The sequence below is a fragment of the Benincasa hispida genome, chromosome 2 (genome assembly GCF_009727055.1).
Source record: "Benincasa hispida cultivar B227 chromosome 2, ASM972705v1, whole genome shotgun sequence".
Classification (NCBI taxonomy): Eukaryota; Viridiplantae; Streptophyta; class Magnoliopsida; order Cucurbitales; family Cucurbitaceae; genus Benincasa; species Benincasa hispida.
This window is the reverse complement of record NC_052350.1, coordinates 2,670,018-2,697,278: the sequence shown is the minus strand read 5'-3', so window position 1 is coordinate 2,697,278 and position 27,261 is coordinate 2,670,018. Positions and strand designations below refer to the sequence as shown.

The 27,261-nt window shown below is 29.4% G+C and overlaps 2 protein-coding genes across 6 annotated transcripts; both read left to right on the top strand.

Annotated features, from left to right (window-relative positions):
- The first annotated feature begins 315 nt into the window (after positions 1-315).
- On the top strand, positions 316-3,985 carry LOC120071697 (protein C2-DOMAIN ABA-RELATED 4-like). 2 transcript variants are annotated; one of them, XM_039024076.1, is made up of 4 exons: positions 329-521; positions 1,209-1,304; positions 2,628-2,953; positions 3,762-3,985. In XM_039024076.1, exons 1-3 carry the CDS (start codon positions 363-365, stop codon positions 2,913-2,915), a joined length of 543 nt encoding a protein of 180 aa, XP_038880004.1. In that variant the 5' UTR covers positions 329-362; the 3' UTR covers positions 2,916-2,953; positions 3,762-3,985. The 2 variants fall into 2 exon arrangements, with proteins under 2 accessions (XP_038880005.1, XP_038880004.1); XM_039024077.1 differs by lacking the exon at positions 1,209-1,304 and having other exon boundaries at positions 316-521.
- Positions 3,986-8,019: 4,034 nt separating this feature from the next.
- Positions 8,020-11,482, top strand: LOC120070764 (probable auxin efflux carrier component 1c). 4 transcript variants are annotated; one of them, XM_039022646.1, is made up of 7 exons: positions 8,020-8,542; positions 8,735-9,638; positions 9,924-10,173; positions 10,360-10,445; positions 10,583-10,740; positions 10,842-10,918; positions 11,168-11,482. In XM_039022646.1, the coding sequence occupies exons 1-7, from the start codon at positions 8,270-8,272 to the stop codon at positions 11,232-11,234; spliced, it is 1,815 nt and encodes a 604-aa protein (XP_038878574.1). In that variant the 5' UTR covers positions 8,020-8,269; the 3' UTR covers positions 11,235-11,482. The 4 variants fall into 4 exon arrangements, with proteins under 4 accessions (XP_038878574.1, XP_038878573.1, XP_038878572.1 ...); XM_039022645.1 differs by having other exon boundaries at positions 9,921-10,173; XM_039022644.1 differs by having other exon boundaries at positions 8,021-8,542; positions 8,735-9,644.
- The last annotated feature ends 15,779 nt before the right edge of the window (positions 11,483-27,261 follow it).

Sequence of the window (27,261 nt, the reverse complement as noted above, 5' to 3'; positions counted from 1 at the left end):
TTGGAAGAAAAAACAAAGAAAAGAAAAGGACGACCTCCTTTCACACGCCTAAACTAAGCCTCATCCACACCTTCCCATAATTTCCGCAACCTACAACCGGATCTCTTGGTCACCTATCCCTCACCTGGAACGACCAAATATAAATTTCTTAATTTATTCAAACATTAATAGCAATTAAAATTCGCCGCCCGACCAACAAAAATTAAATATTTGACAGATAAAATTCGGTAGCTTCTGGGTCCCACGGAATTTACTCGATGTTTTAAATATTATTTAATTATTTTTTAAAATAATTTGTTCTAAATTTTCGAATTGAAATTTTTTTATTTGGTATATATATAAATAGGAGGGAGCAGGGGGCGATGCCGGATACACCAACATCGCCGAAGAGCGGTGGCCGGCTGACGCTAATGGAGAATCTTCTCGGACTTCTCCGTATTCGTATCATTCGTGGCGTCAATCTTGCTGTTCGTGATGTTCGTAGTAGCGATCCTTATGTTGTTGTCAAGATGGGAAAGCAAGTACGTTTTTCTCTTCTTTTTCTTTCATGATCACCTGCTTTTGTTGGTTCGAATTTGAGGTTTTCTTTCGTATGATTGTTTGTAATGCTGCAAGATCCTTGAAATCTGTTGTTTACTTCTGATTTTCATCGTTTGATTAACTATGTAGTGAATCGATTGATTTGCTTGGGATAAGGGTCCTGTGAGTAGTGTGTTTTCCGAGGAACGGTGAACTATATGAGTAATTGTTAGTAATTGGTTGAATTTGTGGCTCAATCGTTCAAAAAATGGCGTGAATGTTTGGATCGTTCTACATGTACGGATATTTGGGAGTTGCAGAAATGAATCTTGTGTGTGGGTGGAGCTGAGCTGATGTTTAATGCGAGTTTTTATCTGAGGAATGAGATGTATTAAATTCCTGGCAGTTGAATTGTTAACCCAGATGAAAATCACGAGAAATTGTTGTAATGAATTGTGTTGTTTTAGGTAGGCCAATCAATTACTTTGAAGATGTTAATGATCCATTGAACTACGGCGTTACCAAAATGAGGAAGTAGGATATCTTAATATTAGATGTAAAAATCCTGCTTGCCGCCATTTTCTGTGCGCCTTTGTTTTCGTTTCTTACAAGGATATAGAATCGGAGAGCGAGAAAATTAATTTTCATGGATTGCTGCTGCTTAATACTTTTTGTTCTTATGGTTTTAGAAACTGAAGACACGGGTGATAAAGAAGGATGTCAATCCTGTATGGAATGAAGATCTAACTCTTTCTGTCAGTGATCCGAATCTTCCAATTAAGCTGGTAATCATTCTTTAGTTATTATATAGGGTTGTTTTCAATTATAAGAAAACGAACAAAAATATTTACAAATATAACAAAATTTTATTGTCTATCTACAATAGATGTCTATCTGTGTCATGATAGGCACACCGCGATACTATCTGTGTCTGTGTCATGATAGACACACCGTGATACTATCTGTGTGTCTATCTCTATCATGATAAACTCATGATAGACACAGATAGTGGTGGTCTATCACGGTATATTACAAATAAACTGTGATATTTTTTTATTATTTGTAAATATTTTCAGCAGTTTTGCTGAATTATATATTCTATATGTTTTATTTTTCATATAATAAAATTGAAAAAGTTTGTTGAATAGTAAGGCAGTGACATATTTTACGAGTTTTTTTGTTCTTCGCCTAATCTCCTTCTTATACATTAACCATGAGAGAAATTTTTAAAGCTTTTTAGCTTTCTTATACTATTGAATTCCCTTTTGAAATGATGATCCATGAATAGCAGCTTATTTTCTCCGTTAAAATGATATATTATTGGTATGTTGCTCTGCCATCAATCTGGAATGCTTTTTTAACAATTTCCATGTAGATATACTCAAGAACTACAAAGCTGAGTTGTGCTTATTGTTGACCAAATTTGTAGCAATTGCTATTGCTAAGCCAGGCCAAGCTTTTTTGTCCTGTGAATTAGTGCAGTTTTGCCAGGAAAGTTATAAGTGATCATTTTTTAGTCTCCGATGGCTTCTTCCATGGACGCCATACTTTGGCAGCATTCTTTCATATTCCGTCATGATTACTTTTATATTGAAAGAAACCACCGGAACATTATCCCTCACAGTGTTAAATACTAGTTTGGACTTTGAAAATCAAAGTTTGTGTAAGGAGATCTGGCTCTTCAACGATTATTTGCTTCATCTGGTATTTTCATTATCTGCTGTTTTAAAACTTTGTGTACAGTCTTTGACGTTTGAAGAGAAAACCATTGACAAAACGAGTTATCTTCCTAGTATATCTGTGGCACATAATCTTAGTATGGAAGAAAGCTAATCTTTTTTCTGCTTCTCTTCATGTTTTTGAATATGAGGAATTGTTAATCAAGGATTCTAGAGAAAGAGAAAAGGGGCGTGGACATTTATTGTATTATGCGTTGACCTTTCTCTCTCGCTTAGTTTGACATTTCTAGTTCTTCAACTTTGGTCAAAGCTATTTTAATGAGTCCCTTGTCTTGGTGCTCTAATGAAAATTAACTTCCATGACTTTCTTTCAGTACCATGTTTCCTTGCATTGATTTTATTTTCTATTCATCTTTGACCTGGTTACAGACTGTTTACGATCACGACACATTTAGCAAGGATGATAAAATGGGATGTGCTGAGGTCGATATCAAAGCATTCATGGAAGCTCTGAAGATGAACTTGAAGAATCTTCCCAGTGGAACGACAATAACACGAATGTTACCGGCCAGGCAAAACTGTCTTGCTGAAGAGAGCTGTGTCGTTTGGAAAGATGGTAAAGTAGTCCAAGATATCTACCTTAGATTGAGAAATGTTGAATGCGGGGAAGTCGAAATTCAGTTGCAATGGATTGATCTTCCAAACCACAAAGGCTGAAAGAAGACTTGGTTTATCATCATCCCTGCTAGCTAGAGGTTACTGCTCATTCCACTTCCTATCATTTTCCTTTTTCAAGATATAATATTTGTATAGTAGTTCTGATGTTCTTATGGTTTTATGTATCCTAGTCAGTCTACATAATACTTGATTGTAGCATGCATGTTATGTATAGTCTTGCGCTTTGGCCAAGTTTTCTGATGGATTTCTTAAATAAGTTGTATTTGCCAATATAAGCTATGATTTTCATCCAAATTGGACCTGAGTTATATTGATATCTCTAAGACGTCTATATCGATCGACTTTCTTAAGTTCCTTAAAAACATTCTTTTTAAGCAGTTAGAAAATTATTCCAAGCAGGTCGTTAATTCGAAGTAGTGTTTGGTATTATATGACAAACAACTATCCTTTTCATTCATATGCATCCACTTTCTTTAATAAAATGCATCTATGTTGGGTTTCATATTGTAGATCATGTTTTGTTCCAGTGTTTTGAAGACTTAAAAATCATTATGAATCTATCACATCCATCTTCCATAACCAAAAATCACCTAGTACTAGATTACTTCTATATAGTTTCGATACACATCGTTACTAATATGTAATATTCCTAAACTTTGAGGGTTTATTTCAATTGTATCCATGAACTAATTGATAGTAATATTATTATTGTTGTTTCTAGGTTTAAACGTTGTGTTTATTTTATTTTGGTTAAACATTTTATTGAAAGAAAACTAATTTAAAATTTTAAACTAATAAGTATCAATTGAACTCTGTTTTTTTTATAAGCAATTCAACTATAGTATTTCGTTAGGATTTTGTCTGACAATTAATTTTTTTTGAAAGGTATTGTAATTAAAGTGTAGGGTGGGGAATCAAACCTCAAGCTGGGAGGTCAATAGTACAAGCACTATACAGTTGAGCTACGCTCTGGTTGGTAATACTTAACCCTCTTGGTGGTAATACTTCTTTCAATCGAGGGATTGACACTATTGGAGAGAACGGTCAAAATCGAATTGTATTAGCAATTTTTATTTTAATATGACTATTTTCGATCTTTATCTCATTCATCACTTTTCTCTTTTTACTTATTTAGAAAGATTTGCATGATAATTTGAGTAATATTATTTAGGTAATTTTGAGTTGATTTTCAATATAATGAAGTAAATAATTATGAATTATTAATCAAAATTTTAAATTGGTCCACTTACAAAAATTTCGTATATAAATTGAGTTATAATTGGATACATACAACTCTCAAAGTTTAAGTATATATATTAAATTTTTATAGGAAAAATAATATATACCCCTTTATATATGATTTTTCTATGTGAATTTGTTAATCAATTACAAATGTAATTTATGACATTGTATATGTTGTATCAATTGAAACTTTGTTCCATATACACCAATGCTTTCCCATTTAATAACTTTTCTTTAAGATAAAAATCCATTTATATCCTTAAACTTTGAAGTTGTATCAATTTAAATCATAAACTAGGAGTTGTATTAATTTAAACTCTAAATTTTAGGAGTTGTATCAATTTTAACAATGAACTTGTGAGTTATATCAATTTAAATCTCAAACTAATAATTGTATCTATTTAGACCTCGAACTTTCATAATTGTATCAATTTAAACCTTGAACTTTTATAAATATATCAATTTAAACCCTGAAATTTAAGTGCATCAAAATAAAACATAATGAAGGGTTTAAGTTGATACAATTATGAAAGTTTAGGGTTTAAATTGATACACTTATAAAAGTTCAAGATCTAAATTGATACAATTATTAGTTTGGAATTTTGATACAACTTCAAAGTTTAGAGTTTAAATCGAGACAATTATTAGTTTAGAATTTAAATTGATACAACACTCAAAGTTCAAGGGTATAAATTGATATTTGCCATTTTTTTTTAAGTTAGTTATTTTAAAATCATGATAGACACGAACCTAAACATAAACTCAATTGGTTAAAAAATATATCTTCAATAAACTAGTTAGAGATTAAATTCTCCATCCTCACATTTTGGTGAACTTAAGAAAAAAAAAAACTAATATATATCTTGAATTAGTCAAATTTCAGTTTGGTGGTATATATCTCTATGAAAGTGAGAACTTTCCTAAAAACTCAATAACTTTACAAAATTAATGTTAGGCTATAGCTTTAGTGACTCAAGAAAAGGAGAAGCTTTCTTCCCCCAAAATAAGGCAACCTCAATTAAAAGTAGTTAATTTTCAAAGCAACTTACTTTTTGATTGATCTAATCCAAATTCAAAAGTTTTTTCCTTTTTCCTTTAAAAGAAGATCTTGATCAGGTTAATTGGCTAGGGTTTATAGCTTAACTTTGCCTCCTTAGAGACTTTTTAGAGATTGTAAAAGAATTTATATAAAATTTAAAATTAAAAGGAAATTTTTTTTTTTTAAAAAAAAACCCAACTTTATGGATAAAATCAACTTAATGGGATCTTCACTTTTGTACTCCATTCTTAGATTTTTTTAGAAGTCATGCATTTTTAATTTATGGAAATATTGCTATATGTCCATTGAATTATATTCAATATTCAATCATTTTATTTTAATTCTAGTTTTGATGGACATTTTTTAAGAATGTCTTTAAATAAAGAAAAATCAAAACGTATTTATAAATATAATAAAATGTTATTGTTTATCGATGAAAGATCGTAATAATCGAGATAAACTTCTATTATTGAGTGATAGAAGCCTATCATAATCATTACTGATAAACAATGACATTTTTTTATACTTAAAAATATTTTAAGTTGTTTTGCATTTAAAACAATTATTCTACTTTTTATAAGTCTACTTTTCATCCATTAAAGCATAAATCCCAAAAAATTATGTCCCTGTCACCAAAATAAACAAATAAACTTATATATAAATTATGAAATATTTGATTATATTTGTCCAAAATAACATATGATATATGATGCCATAGCTTTATGTCATTTCTTGTATGCACTCATATGGATATGAAAATTGACAAAATAATTCAAAGGTTCATCATTATAATTTGGTCCATTTTAGTTTTGAGCATAAAATTTACAATAGTAATATGCAAATGTCAACCTATTAATTATAAAAATATAAAGTTTCTTAACATTGCATGCAAAATGGAATTAAATTAAAATTAAGGGTGGTCGTAGAATTACAATTCAAACAAAGAAAGATAGATCTAGACTCGAAACTATAACACTAATATATAGAAAACCAATTTAATATGACCATCGCATTGTGTTCGTAAACAAATTTAATATGACCAGACATTGTGTTCTTATCATTCTCTATATACCGTTGGATATATAAAACAATTAGGTCACAATGTACTCTTTTTAAATAATTTTTGAAAGATTATTAATATATGGGTCAATTGAATATTAAATACTCACGTCTGCCCAAAACGGAACCGCTGGGGATACTCATTTGAAATCTGACTCAGATAGCTGTCACTGTCGACTAAAGTACTGTGCAGTACGCGGGCTCTCCCGATAATAACCTCTTTCGTTTCGAGTGAAATCGAAATTAGGGTTTCGAAGAGAAACGAGATATTAAATGATATGATTTGGGCATGCATGAGAATAGAAATGAGGGGGATTTAAAAGGGAACAAACAATTTGAATTGGTTGTACGATGTGGGAGTGGGGAATTTGGGGTCCATTTAACATATTGTTGCTTGGTTTCTTCATTCTCATGTTTCCCTTTCTCTTCCTCCACTAATTACCATTTTTGCTTAAGCTCCTCGCGTGCCCAACAATAGTACTTCCACCACTCACTCCCCCACCCCTCTTTTAAACCCCATTCTACCCCTCCCCCATCAGCGGGTCATTTCGATATCGATATTTCGTTTGTTAAATTAGCGATTCACTCAAAAGTTTAAGTTATTTAGAGGAAATGATGTTATTATAGGAGTTTGAACATATGACTTCATGATCTGGTACCATGTTAAATTGCCGATTGAACCAAAAACTTAAGCGGATGAATTATGGTAAATTTAATTATATACATATTCACAGGTCTAATTATGACATGTTTGAGAGTGGTTTTGAAATAATCAAAATCGTTTTTTTGAAAATCACTTTGGAAAAATATGTTTTTAATAATTCAAAACCAATTTTGATGATATGAAAATTACAAATAAAAATGTAAAATTAAATATTAAATAAATTATGAGTGATTAAAAATAGGTTTCGATGTGATTTTGAACATCATAAAAGTAATTTTAACAATTTCAAAATTAATCTCAGACATCCACTTAATTCAATTCTATTTATTCGTTATTCATATTTGTATTAAAAATAAGTTCTTTGTTTGTGCTTGATAGTAGCGCATTGATAACAATTGAGTTTGCATTTGAAGTTAGAATGATAAAAATGTTCGAGACCAATTTAATTAAGTCAATGGATTATGTATTAAAATAATAATTAAGCACAAACTATATATAATTTTACATAATATTTATTAGCTTATCAAATTTTATTCTCCAAGAAAAAAAAAAGCTTCTCAAATTTTAGGCTAATTTTAATTCTTTGCCATGTCATTATATAGTATATCTCTCCTTAAATAAAATAGTGTATGTAGTATGCTTTTTTTTAATGGTAAATGTTAGTGATGTGGCTGAATAATTCCCAACTACACTTGTCCACTCTCTCATTATCCTCCTCACATAAACACGTGTCAATTTTTCTTTCTTTCTTTTGGATATTTAGTTAGAAGAAAATAATTTGAGTGCTCCATTTATGTACATCTCAACTATTATCCAATACGACATTTTTTTAAAAAATATATATATATTATCCTTGAAATTTCAAATAAGAACTTAGAATTTGGTATGTCAATCATGATTTTGTTCTATGTTTTCATATCNATTAATAAATGAAGAATATGATTGAGAGTAGTCTAAATTGCACTAATTAGAAATCAAAAATGAAAAAAAAAAATATAGAAAAGGAATTAGAAAGTTAAGAGAATAATAAAACAGAGAGAGAGTGCCATATTCAAATCCAAAACCCATGAGTTAGAAAAAGGGAAAAAGAAAAAAAAAAAAACAAATCCAAGAAGAAAAAACTAAAAACCCCCCAAAAAGAAAGCTCTGTTTTTTAAAAAGCTTCCATAAAACCCTCCAAAACCAAACCAATCTGCCTTACAAAATCTTCCATTTTTTTTTCTCTCTCTCAGAGCTAAAACAAGAAAGAAACTAGAAAAAAAACACATGCTTTTCCATTTCACTTGCCTTTATCTTCATCCCCACACAACCAAAAACTCTTCACTTTCTTCACTTCTTCTTCCTCCTTGGACTTCCTCTGTTTTCCTCTGAATTCAAAGTTCTTTCAAAATGATTACATTATCAGACTTTTACCATGTCATGACAGCCGTCGTGCCGCTCTACGTCGCCATGATATTAGCTTACGGCTCCGTCAAATGGTGGAAGATTTTTACCCCTGATCAGTGCTCCGGTATCAACCGCTTCGTCGCACTCTTCGCCGTTCCCCTTCTCTCGTTCCACTTCATCGCCTCCAATAATCCCTATACTATGAACTTTCGGTTCATTGCCGCCGATACCCTCCAGAAAATCATCGTTCTGGTGGTGCTCGGCATCTGGACAAAGGTAATATTAAACCACCACTAAATTCAAAAGTTCAAAATGACAATACAAAAATTCAAATATAAGAACTTATTCGAACCATTTAAGTTGATGGGTTATGGTGAATTACGATGAAAAAACTCGAAGTTAATATATTTTATTGTGATATCATCAAATTAAACAGTTTAAGCTGATGGGTTAGGATTTTTTTAACAGGTGAGTCGGAGGGGGTGCTTGGAGTGGACAATTACTCTGTTTTCACTTTCGACTCTGCCCAACACTCTGGTTATGGGAATTCCTCTGCTCAAAGGAATGTATGGCGATTTTTCCGGCAGCCTAATGGTTCAAATTGTAGTTCTGCAATGCATAATTTGGTACACTTTAATGCTCTTCATGTTCGAATTCAGAGGAGCTAGGAACTTAATCTCAGAGCAATTTCCCGACACGGCAGCATCGATCGTCTCAATCCATGTCGAATCCGACGTCGTTTCTCTCGACGGTCGGCAAGTGCTGGAAACAGAGGCAGAGATCAAAGATGACGGCAAACTCCACGTCACCGTCAGGCGTTCCAACGCCTCTCGATCAGATATTTTCTCACGTCGATCACAGGGGCTGTCGTCGGGGACTCCCCGGCCATCGAATCTCACCAACGCCGAGATATATTCGCTGCAGTCATCAAGAAACCCGACGCCGAGAGGGTCAAGTTTTAACCACACTGATTTTTACTCCATGATCGGCGGCGGACCGGTGCCAGGAGTGGCATCAAGGGGACCAACACCACGACCGTCGAATTATGAGGAGGAGCATCACGGCGGAGGAGGGAAGAGTGGGGCGAGATATTATTACCATGGGAATTCAGCACCGGCGCCACCGCATTACCCTGCTCCGAACATGGGAATGTTTTCGCCGACGGGATCGAGAAATGTAGTTTCAAGTAAGAAATCGACGGCGAACGGGCAGGTCGGTCAGTACAAGATGGATGATAGTAACAATAACAACAATAAAGATCTTCATATGTTCGTTTGGAGTTCAAGTGCTTCCCCTGTTTCTGATGTGTTTGGAAGCCATGATTATGGAGCTCCCCATGATCACAAAGAAGTTAAATTGGCTGTTTCTCCTGGTAAAGGTTTGTTCTTTTTTTCATCCCTTCATTTGTTGAGTTTTGTACTAATTTTCAAGTTCACAAGTAGTAGAAACAGTTAAAACTACAACCTTTCTTTTTCTTCCTATCGATTAAGATTTAGTATGGTATCAAAACGAATATAACTTTGAAGTGTTGTTTTTTAAATAGAATATTGTACTAGTTTTCACCGAAGCGAGTGAAGGAGAGTATTGAGAATGAATATACTTTACGAGTTAAACTTTTGAGTCTAATGATGATTTAACGAGTCGAATTTTACAGTAGAAGGTGGAACGAGACAGAACAACAGAGACGATGTGGAGAGAGAAGAGTTTAGCTTTGGAAACAGAGGGATGAACAGCAGCAGCAACAACTGCCAAGAAATAGAAGGAGAAAAAGGAGGGAAGACAAAGACAATGCCACCAGCAAGTGTAATGACAAGGCTTATTCTCATAATGGTGTGGAGAAAACTCATAAGAAACCCCAACACTTATTCTAGCTTGATTGGCCTCACTTGGTCTCTTGTTTCATTTAGGTACTTTTTTTCCTATAAAAATATCAAAATTTTTACGTCTTGGGTGTATTCCGGACTACATTAGTACAACCTACACTCGATTGTTTAATCACAGTTTGTTATGTAACAATTTTTTCTTAAATATTTCTACGGCAATCTAATATGCATCTAAATATCTTTTTTTACTCGGGTTTAATTTCTTTGTAGGTGGCATGTTGAAATGCCCGCTATTGTAGCACAATCCATCTCCATCCTCTCTGATGCCGGGCTTGGCATGGCCATGTTTAGTCTTGGTATGGAAAAGTAAAAGATTTCACTTTCTTTTAGAATATTACACCGCACAAGATGGAGATTCAAACTTACTAACTTTATTTTTTATTTTTTGAAAAAATGGTAGAGATTATAGCTTGGTTTTGAATGTTGGTGACAGGCTTGTTCATGGCTTTACAACCAAGGATTATAGCATGTGGAAATTCCATAGCAGCTTTTGCCATGGCCATTAGATTCCTTACTGGCCCTGCTGTCATGGCAGCTGCTTCAATTGCTGTTGGCCTCAGGGGTGTACTCTTGCATGTTGCCATTGTTCAGGTGCTTTTTTTTTTTTTTTTAAACAACTCTCATATTAACGTAATATCCAATCGTCGAATCTTGAGTCGAACCTTCTCGTTATAAATTTACTTTTCTAACAGGCAGCTCTTCCTCAAGGGATCGTGCCGTTTGTGTTTGCAAAGGAGTATAACGTACACCCAGATATTCTAAGTACTGCGTAAGTTAACCTTAGCAATAGTTTTTTTTTTCTATAATATTACATCACATGTTTAGGTGTGCAACTTTTCAAATTTACAGTCTTTTACAACAAAACGATAAATTATTCAATGAAACCGTCACAATGTGATTAACAGTTTTTCATTATATATGAGGAAAAAGTATTTCAAGTTTTTACGCCGTGAATAGAAGGGACGTTTAGATTTTTTTAATTAACATCTAACGGTCAATGTTTATTTGACTTTTGTAGAGTGATATTTGGGATGCTGATTGCACTGCCAATAACATTGGTGTACTACATTTTGTTGGGACTATGAAAAGAATATTGGAGAGTTCACTTACAAAAGCAAATGGAAAAGGGAAGAATCAGAGAGCATTGAACAAGAATTGATAACAACATTATTATTTATTATTAATCAAAAGAAAAAAGATGAGAAAATATTAAGAGATTTGAGGGTTTTTTTTTTCTCTTTTCTTTTCTTTTCTTTTTTTCCCTCATAAAGTTGTAAAATCATGTTCAGTTTGTAGCCAATTTGTTTTATATAAATGTTTCTTTCTTTTTGTATTCTTCTTTTTTGTCGTTGTCTTCTTATACTTTTATTCACGAGTTTAAATTAATTTTTTTAATATTAAATTAAAATATTAATTCTAGAGCGATTGGATTAATTTTTAAAAGACTAAACTTGTAATTTAATCGTAATTATTTTAAAAATAAAGTTTGTATCTCGGGCAGAAAACATAACTCGTAGCTGAACTTGCTTTTAATGACTAAAATTTAGCCATGGTGATTCTTTTTATTTTTCTTAAAAGAAATACACTTTATACTTAGTTTTAGAAAATATTTACATAAAGTTCAAATTTCAAAGTTCTTTCTTTTATCAGAGTATCGAATCTCAGTCCTGTCATGTTGGTAAAGTAGTTATTATAATACTATGTAATTCAAGTATCACAAATTATTATTATTATCTTTCACAAAATTCTACATTTTTATACGTAAAAATTGGCAACAAAATTGAAAACTATTTGTTTAAAATGGTGGAAAAGGACACGCCCAGTGCATCTTTCAATAAAGAATCTAAATTTGTAACTTAAATTACAATAAAATTGCTTGGTAATCATTTTTTCGAGGAAAATTATTTTAAATGATAAAATTATAATTAATAATAAAATATCACTATTTATTTATGATATATCACGTTAGACAGCGATAGATTGCTATATATGTCTATCATGACACAGATAGATCTATAGTATTATATCGTCGTCTATTACAAATAGATTGTGATATTTTACTATTATTTGTAAATATTTTTATTTATTTTCTTATATTTGAAAACAATACATTTTTGAAAATAACTATGGTACATGTTTTTCAATTATATATCAAAATAAATTCTATTCGAAATGTTTCTCAAATGATCGAATGTTGCATTAATTAGTCAACATTATTCTAGGTTAATACATATAAAGGTTTGGTATGTTTGGGATGGTTTAAATTGCAATTTTACATCCACTTTTTAACTTGATACATTTTTTTTTGTCGTCCTAACTATTTTTCTTTTTAAAAGGGAAAAAATTGAACGAGCTCAAATGTCTTGGTTAATAGCATATAGTAAAATTATGCTTAGATTGACGTCATTATTAGAATTTCATATGTTTCATATGTTATTAGTTAAGATAGTCATATGAAAAAGTAGGTATCAATATCAATTATATATATAAACCATATACTTGAGGTATTCAATTAAACCATTCATTAGCATGGTAATTTTGGTTTCAATTTTTTAAAGGATGTAGCCATTTGTGTTTAATAAAATGAAAAGAACTTTGGGTTGCACCCATTTTTTGTGTAGCTCAAGTTGTACCTAATAAAAATGTGTGTCGTGTGACATGTATTTTTTTTAAAAAAATTAGATTATTTTATTTTATTTTTACTATGTTAAAAAGAGAGTAGTATTAAATTAGGTGCACTCTAACCTGCACCAAATCATTGTCCTAATAGAATTATAGATTATCATTATAAGATATATATTTTTTATTTTTAAATTTCAAAAGGTATTAGATAAATATATAAGATCAACAGATAATCATTTTGTTTACTATTTCCTTTTTAGAAAAATTAAGTTTAGCTACTTTCCACATTTTTTTTCTCTTTTTAAAATTATTTGCAAATTTCTTACTTCAGATTCGGGTTGTTGAGCTGTTTTTAAATTGTATTTTTTTTAAAATTTTTAACTTTGACTTTGAACTGTGATATCCTCTTCTATTTATTGCAGTTTAACACCTTCGGAAAAAAATTCAAAACAATGATAAGTTTTGGATTGAATTTGTAACATAAAGAACTTCGAAAGTATTTTTCTTAAAAAAAGGATTAATTTAAAAATAAAGACAATAACTACATTTTAATTAGTGAGATTTTAAAAAATAGAAAAAAAAACTATTTACACGAAATAACAAAATTTTAATCTTGTTTGATAGAGACTGATGGAAGTCTATCATCGTCCATCAGTGACCAAAATTGATAGAAGTTTATTAAATCTATCTGTATTTTTTTTTTTAAAAAAATAGTTTGACTTTTTTTTTTTTCTTACCGGTCAAAATTTCCATCATAATTACCGAAACTTGTATATATGCTTTAGAAAATAGAAAAATATAGAAAGAGAGAGTGGAGGGACCATTAGAATTTATTTACAATATGAACCTTTTTGGAATATTTAGGGGACAATTCTCACATTTCCAAAAGCCTCTTTTGTTTTTCTTCCAATTTCTTTTTACACACTTTTTTCCTTCTTCAATCTAACCTTCTTTCATTACTTACATGGAATATGCCTTTTTGATGCAGTTTTCCTTTTCATTCTTGGTTTGTGTTTGTGCTTTGTACAACATTCCTAAACATTGTACAAATCTCTTTCTCCCTATGAATTATTTGGATAAAGTGCGAGTAGTTTTGTGACATTCGAGTTGTTCAACAAAGACCAAAAATAATTATTCGTGTAAAACGAAAAACGTATACAAAAAGTAATTATTATTATTATTATTATTATTTTACAAGAATGACTTTCTATATATCGAAAAGTTTGATAGATCTAAATATAATAATACAAAAGATTGATATATCAAAATTTACGAAGACCAATAACATTAATCAATTTCAAAATTTTATTTGTATCATCTTAAATTATAAATATTGTTGACTTTTAAGGAGTTTTAATCTCATATTTTAAGATTAAATCATTAGAGAACAAGTTAGATTTATTATTTCATTTACTTTCAAAGATGAAACTCAAATGTTGTAAATATCAAACAATATATTTTTAAAATTAAAATTTAAAACTAAAATTCTAACATTATTACCCTTTATAGTCTATATCATTCCTATTCCTTTTAGTACTATCACAAATCTCCGTTTTCCCCTACCTTATCAACGATCGTTATTTCAAGAATTAATAGCATAACTCTTTTGACATCTAGCAAAATTGAATATGTCACCAATATTGAAAAAATATCACTACTAGAAAACTTTTGATTCCTACTTAATGCGAGATGCCTGAGTTTTTTTTAGACGCAAGATTCATTTGTTATTTGCTAACTTTCTGTTTAATCTATTCCTAATTATATGAGTTAAAAGATATATAGAGTTGAAGTTAAACATTATAAATATATGATTCAACTTGTAAATCAAATTGATTTAAAATATTTCTCATGAGTTAAAATCTCTCTTTTTGTAATCTAATACTTTGAAAAGACAATATAAACACGCGAGTTACGTAATTTCTTTAATTTTCTACAATTGAATTATTGATAAATCAAATTAAAGATATTGATATTGATATTTATATATATTTTTTCCATGTCATGTTAGAAAGAAATTTCCAAGAAGGTATAATTTTGATGGGGAAAAATAATGCATATTGAGTTATGGACAAACTCAAACCAATTGTTTCTAAATTGAATTGATATTCCACCCTATTATTTGTCATGTCAAAAAAAAAAAAAAAAAGCTGCAAATTATTCTTATGAATTATGAATGTATAATCACACCTCAACAAAGAGAGAGAAAATTAATGAATGTATTGGCTCCTAAAGTTGGATATGGAAAAAAAAAAGTTCAATTAGAAGTAATTAAACTTTGAAAAGTGATTGACTTTAGTTTTAATTTTTTTTTATATATATATATATTAATATATGAATTTGATTGAAAACAACTCTTGTAATTAACTTATACCTAACGTACTTTATATCCTATCAAGTTATAATGTAGTGATCACTTCGAGTGATTTAAAAAAAAATGATGAAAATTTTACTAATTAATTTAATTAGCTCAAGTTTTAATAGACTAAATATTCGAAAAAAAATGTATATTAATAGATTAAAAAATTCGAAAAAAATATCAAAATGATGAAACGAACCAGAAATGAGAAATGAGAAATGAGATGTACTTTATTTTCAATATAACACCAAGAAATTTTTATAAGACTATATTAAATAGAGTGATGGATGGATCAAGATGTCTCTTCATTTGCATTTGATTAATTTACATGGAATTTTGTTCCCTAATTCCAACCTTCTTATAGAACAGAGAAAAAAAAATACTCTTAGATTTTTTTTTTTTAAAATTAAAAAAAAAAAAAAAACAGCTGAAGATTCTCATTCAATGAAGAATATATTCTTGTTTACAAATTAGGAGCAATTTTTGGTTGGAATCATCATATCTTTCCATTTTCACCTAAAAATTTTGGGTGCTCAACCCTTTTTTTGTTTGGCTTATATCTATCAATCATCTTCTATTCTCTTTTCTTTTCCCTTTTTTTTTAAGAAATTATCACAAATTGTATATTTCACAGGGTTGTTTTCAAATATAATAAAATAACCAAAAAATTTATAAATGTAGCAAAATTTCACTTTCTATCCACGATAGACTACAACAGACCACTATCTGTGTCACAATAAACAGAGATATGTCTATCACAATCTATCACTAATAGATCACTGTGATATTTTACTATATTTATAAATATTTTCAGTAATTTTATCATTTAAAATAATTTCTAATATTAGTACTATTATCACAAATGAAATGTGATATTAAAATGAGTTTGAACCAATTTTATGTAGTTAAGATATTTCTATTTTCTGAAAGGAAAGGTATAGTATGTTTGAATTCTCATTGTTCTTGCAAAATAACATTGAATACTTTTACTTTTTTGAAAATTTACTAAATTACTAGTTAAATCAACGTCACTAAAATTTTCATTGATTGTAGTAATAGTGCATTTAAAATTACCTTTTTACAAAACGAAAAAATATTTATTTTTTAAACAAAATCAATTTTTGTATATGTAATTTGGAAAAATTAAGAATTTGAGATGTTTCTAGTATAGCTTCTAGAATGATTTTAGATCATTGAATTCTTTTCTATAAATCTTAATAAATTAAAAAAACACTTCAAAAGTTATATTAATTTAAAAGTATTGTAAAATTACGAGAACATTGATATCGATAAAATATAATATAATACAAATAAATAAATAAAAGAAAATCATGGAATTTGTCTTTGAATTTTTCTCCAACGTGATCTCTATAAAATCTACTAATGACCACTATTTATAGTAAATTTAATAATTAAGATGTGACATTACATCGAAATTAAGCGTGTAAAATTATAAGATAAACACATGAAATCATAAAGGATAACACATTTGTTATTTTAGGACACATGGGCATCTACTATATTGTAAAGAAAAAGAAAAGTATTTTAGAGTAATATATTGAAAATTTAAAAGAATTATGTAGTAAAAAAAAGAAAACATTATTTGTAAGTAATAAAACTACTTTTGAATATAGTACAACAAAAAACACTTGATATTTTTCTTTTTAATAAACATACATCACAAATAAGGGGTTGATGTTCAAACCATATGCCTAGTAGGATTGCAACAAAAAATTAAAAAATCGAAAAACCAAATTAATTCAAATTGGTCCAATAGTTTGGTTAGATTTTTTAGTATAAAATTAGACATATTGATTTGTATTTAGTGAAAACTAAAAAATATTGACTCGGATTGGTTTTTTATTAGAAAAATCAATCAAAACAAAATCGATCCAATAGTATATATATATCATTTGATACATATATATTTGTTATTTAGAAAAAGACTAATTATTATGGAGCATGTATTTTTTATTTATAAAAGTGCTAAGAAAAAACAAATGTGTGGAATTTCAATTTATATATATAAGAAAAAGAAATAGATTCAATTTTAATTTTAAATTAGCAAAAATGACCCATTCAAAACAAAGCGGCAATAAAAATTGGAAGAAAAAAGAAAATGTCAAAAAATTGAGAACCTTGGTTTTGTTTTTTTATTGGACATTAGTTTAGGTCTCTTTTTCTAAAACCGATTAGTTTAATTTGGTTCTTGGTTAGTTTCAAAACCGATAAAACCGAACAGATTATTACCCCTATCACCTACCATTGAATTAGTAGAAGTGCGTTTAATATAACTATTGAGTGATTTTAATATATTACAAACATTTTTTTTTCAAAAAATCTAAGTAGATAAAAAATTGGTTTAATTTTAAAACTATTTAAAGCAGAAATACTAATTGATAATCCAAATGATATAAAGTAATTAATAAAAAAATCTTAAAAAATTTATGAAGTAAGAAAACATTATAATTAAGCAAAAAAAAAAAAAAAAAATTAATAAAATCATTTAAAAATACAATGATAACAAATAAATTTATTCGTTGAAACAATTTTAGAAAGTGTAAGATTTAAAAATATTTTTATTAGAAGAAATTGTTAGTTAAAGTTCATTTCAACTTCATATTAGAGTCCTTTCAAAGAAAGAAAGAAAGAAAGAAAATAAAAAAAGAAAAAAAGAAAACCCCTCAATATAAGAGTTGTTGAATTCTATTTTCTTTTAAATAAAGAAATACAACACGGGAAAATATTTAGAGAGATGGAAAAAAACAGCTGAGGTGGTAATCATTTCGTTCTTTGTTTTATATTTTTAAAAATTAAACTTATTTCATCTTATTTTTTATAATGATTTGTATCTTTTCTAGATATAATAGTTGAATTCTTAACCAAATTTAAAAATATAAATAAATTTTTAAAAACTATTTTTTTAGTTTCAAAATTTAGACTTGATTTTTTTAACCATTAATAAAAAGTAGATAATAAATGAAGAAAATGGAAGATAAAAGTAATATTTATAGACTTAATTTTTAAAAATAAAATAGCTATCAAACATTACCTAAATAAATACAAAGGAGACCTTTGAGGCAAAGAGTGAGTTATTATAGTCCTAGATTATTATAGTTAGGTTATGATAGATTGTTTATCAATTTTTCTTTTTTTGCTAATTTATGTAAATAGTTTAGTATTTTTTATGTGTGAAAATTTTTCATATTTTTATTGATATTTTTATATTATTTTTTATTTTTAACATTTTAAAAATATATTTATCGACATGACATTTTATCAATAGTTCTAATCAACATTTTCATAAAATTGAGATATGAATCATTTCATCCTTGTGGACATTTTAAATCCTAGCAAAGATTCCCTTAATGAATGATCATGTTATTTATGTTTAAATATATATATATTTTTTAATTTGGAAAATTCAAAATAAGTTTGTTTGTACGTTTTTTTTATATAACAAATATGAGTATATACAAATTTGAATATTTTCTTTTAAAGAAAATTAAATTTTAGTCCCTGAATTTTTTACTGCTTTCAATATTTTTTACCATGTACTTTCATTCAAATAATAATTTAATTAGTTTATATGAGTTTAGTATGTAACGGTATAATTTCAATAACAATTTACAATATTTTTGTTTTAAAATTTAATCTTTATATGTTAAAACATATATCAATTTAATCCATATAATTTACGTACATATATTTAATATTGATATATTTAACTAAAATATAAAGAGTGTGTTTGGAATGTATTTTTAAGTGTTTTATTTAAAAAATAAGTCATTTAAAAAAAATTGACGTTTTTGACAACTACTCAAAATAATTTTTAAAGTATATTTTCAACTTTTTTTTTTTTTTGTCAAAAATGTTTAAAAATGTTTTTTTTAAAATGTCTTTTTCTCAAGTTATTTCAAATAGGCCTTAAAGCATAACTCGAATATAGATGAAAGATAAATTATCTTAAGAAGAAAGGAGATGAAACGTGTCAATAAAAAAGAAAAAAAATCTTCGTGAATAGTCTCTCTATTAACATTTCCTCCATAAATGTTAGGACAAATTACAAAACCACCTCTAAAATATGATAGTAGTTGTAATTATACCTCTCAAACTTTATATTATAAAAAATGAGCCGCAAAATTTATACAAGTGTTAAAATTGAATTCTCAAACTTACATAATAATATAAAATTGTAACAATTGTATAAGTTTGAGGATTTAATTATTATCAATCAGGAAACCAATTATAACACTAGTCGAAGACTAAAATTTTACAATTGAAAGTTTGAGAGTATAATTGCAACTACTATCATATTTTAGAATAGATTTTGCAATTTATCTTAAAGTTTAAAAATATATATTTATATAGTGTCTTTCTTGCATTAAACTATCATTACTTTTTTTTTTTTAATTAAAAATTAACTTTGACAAAATAAATTTAAAATTCATTTGAAAGTACCTTGACTGAAATAAAATAAAGAAATTTAAGGCCCGATTGATAGGCAATCTGGAAATATAAATTTCAAAATAAGAAATTCAATAAAAATATATTTGTATTTCATGTTTTCAAATATGTGTTTGGTAATACATTCAGAAATTAAATTTCAATTTAAACAAATTTTTTTAAAATGTGATTGAAAATATATTTAGTTATTCATTAAATATTAGGTTGAACATGAACCAATTACTAATTAATTTCTAAACTTATTTTATGTCATAATTTTTATATAATTATTATTTTATAATATCATATGATATATATAATATATTAAATATTTTAAATTTAACAAAAATGATTAACTTTGTAACACGAAATAATATGATTGTTACTGTTTTTATCATTTTTAATATAATTCTATATTTTAAAATTTTGAATTTTGGATACATTGAAAACATAAAACGTTGTTTTTTAGAGTTTGCATTGTTTAGATCACAAAATTTAGAAATAGTTTTCAAAAATAAAATTCATGTTGACAATCAAATTCAATAAATTTGAAAACATAAAATAAAATCTTGAGTTTTTTTTTTTTTTTTTTTTTTAAAAAAAATTGTTTCTAAATTAAATAGATACTTAAATTTTAAAATTAGAAAAATAAAAATCGTGAGTACCAGTACAGACATCAAAGATGATATTTTGACTTAAAAAAAAAAAAGGAATCAGCGTCAGTCCTATCTTCATCGAATTTGATGAAGAAAAGAAAGTAGTTATCTCTCAATTGTGTGTTAGTAATGGGAAATTGGTGAAGTGTGCCTTCCACTATCTTTTGTTGTGTCGGCCCTTTGCTCGACAATTCTATTTAACTTTCTCATTTCTTTATTGTATTTTTTCCCCTTTCCTTCATTTCTCTCTCCCACTAATCTTCTTCTTTCTCCATCTTTTCAATATCTTATCAATTTATAACGAAGATTGGTATAATCATAATCGAATTTAATTGACAAATCAATTATAATAGACCACAATTGAAAAATTAATTGGATTTTTATTTATTACATTTACTTAAAATTATAAATCTGTTACATTTATTGTTCACGTTATCGTTACCATTACATTTTAGGGTCAAACGACATCGGTAACAGAAAAGGTAATAGATTTTGTGGTTCTCATGTTGTAACAGTACCATAACCTTAACCGTAACCGTAACCATTATGTAATTTTCAAATCCAATCGGATGATCACCTTCCGTTTCTCTAACGAATTGTGCTTTTTTATTACAAATTTGAAAGCGGTCCTATATGTCAGTACGGGTACATAACATCAGTAAACAATACAAAAAATAATCAAATGAGACCCAATTTTCATATTATTATTGATTTATTATGTTTCGCTCGGGGTAAACGTGACCTATATTTAGTTAGTCTATCTTGACTTTTACTAATATGTTCAATAATATATAATATTATTATACATCAACCTAAAATTTCATTACTCTTATTTTATCTTAATGGTCAACACAAGTATATGTTGGCGCCCTGGCAGCTCTTTCTTTGTCCAGGGTCTCCTTTGGTCAGATGAATTTATTCGAGATGACCTGTAAGGAACTTGCATCGCGTGGTCCCAAGATGGATACACTTTGATTCCTATATTAGTGCATAGAGTATTTAGTTCAGCTAAGCACACATAATATTGTTCATCCTTTGAGGTGATGGATTGAAACTATTTATAGAGTCTATGGTCTGATATCAGCTTGGGACATGTCCCATATGGGTTCTAATAAGTGAATTTGACTCAGTTGTTACTGTTTTGGTAAAACGGAATGAGTTTGACTAAACTGACTCAAGAATCAAAGCCATAACTTCTCATTTCGGGATGCATAAACTCCCAAGATTTTGTTGGCCTTCGGTCCGGCCTGCCTGTGGGCCTAGGCCTTGCCTTGGATAATCCTCAATAATATAGTTTATTCCTTATTTTCTTTAAGAAGTTGTAGTTTATTCCCTATGACATTTGTTTTTGTTGTTCTAGCCTCTACTTTATTTAAGATTGTGCCTTTTTTAGTTCGGTCGGTCGATTCATCGATCAATCCTGTTGGAGACTTGGATGGGTAAACTTTTTCCCATCCATGTCGAGACGCCACTTTACTGCTCAAGAGTTTTCTCAAGTCGGTCCCTTCCAGTCAACTTGTGATTGTGTAAGAGGAACTCATTTTCATCCTTGCTGACACGGTCTTGTATGTTCTCTAGGATAAGACCAACTCAATGTTGCCTTCGCCTTCTCCTTTCCTTTCCTTGAGAACCGCACGAGCATTGGATCCATGACCCTCTTTCCTTTGCGATGGCAGGAAGTGACCTTGGCATGGCTTCCATCTTTACCATAAGCTAGGTCATTGTTGCCTAGAAGCCAAGAAGCATGTTGAAGGTCGGGTTGGCCCGACGCATCCTCGTTGGGTTCTTGAATGACTTACCGGCTCCTTGAAGCAATATTGTCGTTTGGTTGCATGTTAGGTGATGGTGTCTTGCCCCGTGGGGTTCAATTTTCCACCATTTGGTTCTTCTAGTTAAGATTTTTTTGCACGTGATCACCTCCTCTCCCACTGGGTCTTCCCATTCGAGTGTGGGCCTTCTTTCCATTTAGCAAAGTTAGGTATGATCAAGTTGAAGGAAGGGTGAAGTTATATAGTAGAGGTGGTAACATGACCTAAATCTTGAGTGAGTTGTGAACTCCTGCCTATGAGGGCGATCCTTTGATTTGTATGGGTTAGAGTGTCGAGATTGCCAACTCAAGAAGCCTACCATTTTGGGGATTCGTTTGATTGGGGAGCTGGGAACACAGTTACACAAGATGAAATTCACTCTTTCCCTATTGTCGGGGCAGGTAGATAAATTGCTCCCTTAAGGGCTGATTCCGGGGCTTGAACAATGTGGCGCCGCAACCTCTCATAGCTCAAGAGGGATTTGATCATAGTTGGACTATGATCTATTATTCATTAGAGGAATCAGTGGTACTTAAGGAGTTAAATGTAATTATAGGGACAAAATAGTAATTTTGGCCTAGCTGTACTTACAAGCAATTTGTGAAGGGTCATCGTACTATTGATTGGTTATATCCAATGGACATGAAAATATATCTATAGTGTGAAGATTGCAGCTGTCAGTCTTTAGTGGAGTGCCCGACAGTTAACAGATGGTGAATAATTTAGTTAAAAGTTTTAATTAATTATCCATGTAACGTTTGAGCTTCAAACTACAAGTCCATGAGGTCCCCTCGGTAGCTCAACGGGTTTAATGAGAATCAGATTTTGGATTAATTTGAATTGTTAAAATTAATTGAGGGAATTAATTATATATGATATAATTAATTTAATTTTAATTATATAAAATATAATTACTATAATGTATTTGATACATTATAATATTAAGTATTTATGAGAGGAAATAAATATTTGAATGTGATTCAAATATTAATTATATGATTTAGATTCATATAGTTAAATTTAATATAAATGTGATTTATATTATATTAAAAGTCATTAGTGGGAGAAGAATTGAAACTATAGGTTATATGTTATATGTGATATAACATATAGTTATATGTATAATAAGCTAGTTATTTTATATATATATATAATTATATTATATTAATTTAAATTAAATTTGTTTATTTAATTTGAATTAATGGGAGGGAAATAATTTCCTTCCCCTTTTTTTCTCTCCACCTACGTTTAATGTGGGTGGTTGATAGAAGTTCAAATTGTTCTCATTCTTAATCCTGCAACAAGAACGATTAAGTTGTGTGACTTCTCTGGAAGAAAAAATCTCTCTTCCTCTCAATTTTTCCCTCTAAATCCAAATAGACAGAGCCCATACCTCTTGGATTCTCTGCCAGAGAATCCTGAGGTCTCCACCTGGTGGTATCCAATTTGCCAATTTTTTGGTTTCTGTTTGTGAATTTCACATAGAAGAGATTCGTGAAGATTGCTTTCAAAGGTGAGGTTTACTGTAGCCTTTTATTTTTCACAAGCATGCTGTATGTTTTTCCTTTAAATGCATATTTTTTCTTCTTCTCTGTAAATTGTGATTCTATAAAGAATTGGAATTTTGGAGATTTGCTTCCGCTCAAAGATCCCTTCATTAGGGATCCTTCACAAAAAACATTATACATTATAATTTAGAATGATTAGGAAAGAATTGAAACTTACCTTTGAAGACAATTTTTCACGAGGTCCCTCCTTCCAGTCACGAATTCTTCGTCTAGATCTCGAACAAAAATATAGCAACCCAAATGGAAACCACTACAATAGAACCTCCTGTATTCACTATTAAAATTTAAGAATAAGTAGGAGTGGTGGGCTCTACTAAAATTTTGGGAAGAGGAACAGAGTTTTGAGAGAGGAAGAAGAAAACCTTTTTCTTCTCTGTGTTCTTATGAGTATATCTCAGAGAATTCACAGAGAGACCTTCTCTACTGTGAAGAAGACAAAGGAGTAAAAAATTGAACTGCCCCTTCACGTTTCACGATGGTTAGAGAGAAAAATTAGGGATAACTCCCTCAATTAATTTAATTAAAAAATAAATCAAATTTAATATATATAAATATATACATAGTTTTATTATATGTATATATAACTATATGTTATATCAAATATAACACATAATCTAGAGCTTTTATAATGTATCAAATACAATATAACCTATAGGTTTTTTATTTATTTTAGTCATTCATGGTATTTAATATAAATCACATTCGTATTAAATTTAATTGTATGAATCTCATCCATATAATTAATATTTGAATTCTATTCAAATATTTGTTTCATCTCAAGTAAACTTTACATTATAATGTATCAAATACATTATATTAATTATATCACATATAATTAATTTAAATCTATTATATCGTATATAATTAACTCTCTCAATTAATTTGAACAATTCAAATTAATCCAAAATTAATTATCAATAATCTCTGTTGAACTACAGAGAGGGCTTTATGAAGAAACCCTTTGAAGTGACCTTGAGCAGAAGCGGGATCATTCGAATTTCCTAAAATTTACAGAATTCATATTTTACAGTAAAACATACAAATTATGCATTTAAAACAATAAAATATAGCATGCTGGAAAAAAGAAGAGAAAAAGAGTTTAGAAGGCTTACCCTAGAAGAACCAATCTTCACGTAATTCCTTTTCTCTGTGTAAATCATGAACAAAATCCAAAAATGACCAATTGGATACCACCACTTAGAAACTTGAAACGCACTTTAAAAGTGCATTATTTGGGCTTGGAATTTAAGTAGTTTTATGTTTAATATGAGGTCTTTGATGCTTTTTGTGTTTGATTGTAGGAAATCGAGCAATGGGATCGGAACAAGATTTTTTTTAGGATTAATAACCGAAATACCCCAAGAAGGTAAAAACTTTAACATATAATGATCAAGGGTGAAAAGTGAAGAAAAGGTGAAGACTGAAGGCAGGGCAGCGTCAAGTGAGCGTTGCAATGTTGGAGACCCAAAAGGTTTTGAAAACAGTACAGCGTCACAATGCGACACTCCGAAAAATAAAGGTGTGTTAAGTATAAATCAGCGTCAGTATTGTATCGTTGGTTTGCAACATTGCAACACTGCAACTATTGCCTATATATGCAGTGCTGACCCGAAATTGAACTGAGAAGGCTTTTAGGGCTGATTTTGAGAGCTTCAATTGATATTGTAGCGAGGTCTCCCTAGGGAGAGTAATTCTGGACAAAGGTGGTATTTCGGAGCTTCAAAGGATTGAATATTTGAAGATTCGTTGGGTTACGATTCCGGATTCGAGGACGAGAGTCAAGAACTCGGCTTGCATATTCTTCCCTCTTTTATTTTCTGTTCCTTTGGTTTGGAAATTTCATGAATGGTGTATGTTTGTGTTGTAACCATGAATGACTGATTTGTATTTCTAGGGTTTTGATCTAGTTTTATGGATTGCTCAAACTAAATTGGTTATTTCTTTATATTTGATTTTAGCATAATTATTTTAGCATGCTTGTTCTTAATGCTTGCGAACAATTGGCCATTGTCTGAATGTTCTTTACTTAATGTCTTGGTTAAGAAAGAAGGTGTTAGGTTCGATCTAGCATGTTAAACTGTTAATCAAGTATGCACGAGAGTGATAGGAGATTAATAGAGATTGTTGATGGAGGAGCTTAATGCTATAACTAATCAAGCAATTGCAAGAGATTGAATTGATGGTTAATTATTAGAAAGGATTGAACTCGAGAGAAGATACCTTGATATAAGACTCCTATGTCTATATTTGCATGAAATCAATCTAAGGTCAAAATAATTAATTTGGTTAATCCATTCAACGAAATTATACCCTAGAACGTGTCTTAGTCTAGTTTCGCCCCAGTGTTATCTTTTATTTGTTTTTTAGGAGTAAATTAATTAGATTCTCATCACAGTCTGATCCCCTAAATAAAACTAGAAGGATCTTCAAATAGCTCAAAGAGTCAAACCAATTTCCCAGAGGACGATACTCAGTCTCCTAACCATTTTACTATATTATAACTTGATGCGTGTGTTTTCGCAAACACACGGACACCCAGGAGGTATGAGCTCAGGTCATTTTGGATTGAGAGGGAGGGATTGATGAGAGGAAGAGATGAGGTGCAGGGGAAAAACTTTTCTGTAAAATCACATAACTCACTTCTATATCCACCAACCCTTTTGTAGGAAGAAGACAAAGAAGAAATTTTGAAACTGTTTTTTCACTCACATAAAAAAAAAGTGGAGAGAAAAGAGGATGACCATTAATAAATTCAAAAAATAATTAAATTAATTAAATAATTTAATAAATACTTTAATATATATTAATATGATAACTACCTTATCATATAATATATATTAAACTATATGTTATATTTGTTATATCCTATAGTTTTAGTATTGTATCATATACAATATATCCTATAGTGTCTTTTTTTTTTTCCACTAATGACATATAATATAAATCACATTTACATTAAAATTTAACAATATGAATCCAATTCATATAATTAACATTTGAATCATATTCAAATATTTATTTCCTCTCATAAATAGTTAATATATAATGTATCAAATACGTTATAGTAATTATATCACATATAATTAAATTGAATTAATTATATCATATATAATTAATTCCCTCTATTAATTTGAACAATTCAAATCAATTCAAAAACTGATTCTCATTATTCTCATTAAGCTACCGAGTGGACCTCACGGATCTGTAACTTGAAGCTCAAACAGTACGTGAATAATTAATTAAACTCTTTAATTAAATTATTCACTATCTGTTAAATATTGGACACTCTATTAAAGACCGGAAACTGCACTCTTCACCCCTACATATATATTTCTGTGTTCATTTGATATAACTAATCAACAGTACGATGATCCTTTACAAATTGCTTGTAAGTACACCTGAGCCAAAATTACTGTTTTACCCCTGTAGTTACATCTAACTCTTTAAGTACCACTGATCTCTCTAATGAACAATAAATCATAGTCCAACTATGACCAAACCCCTTTCAGTCTAGGAGAGAATGTGGCGAAACATTGTTCAAGTCCTGGAATTAGCCCTTAAGGGAGCAATCTATCTACTTGCCCCGACATTGGGAAGGAGTGAATTCCTTCTTGTGTAGCTATCTTCCCAGCTCCCCAAAAGACGAATCCCCAAAA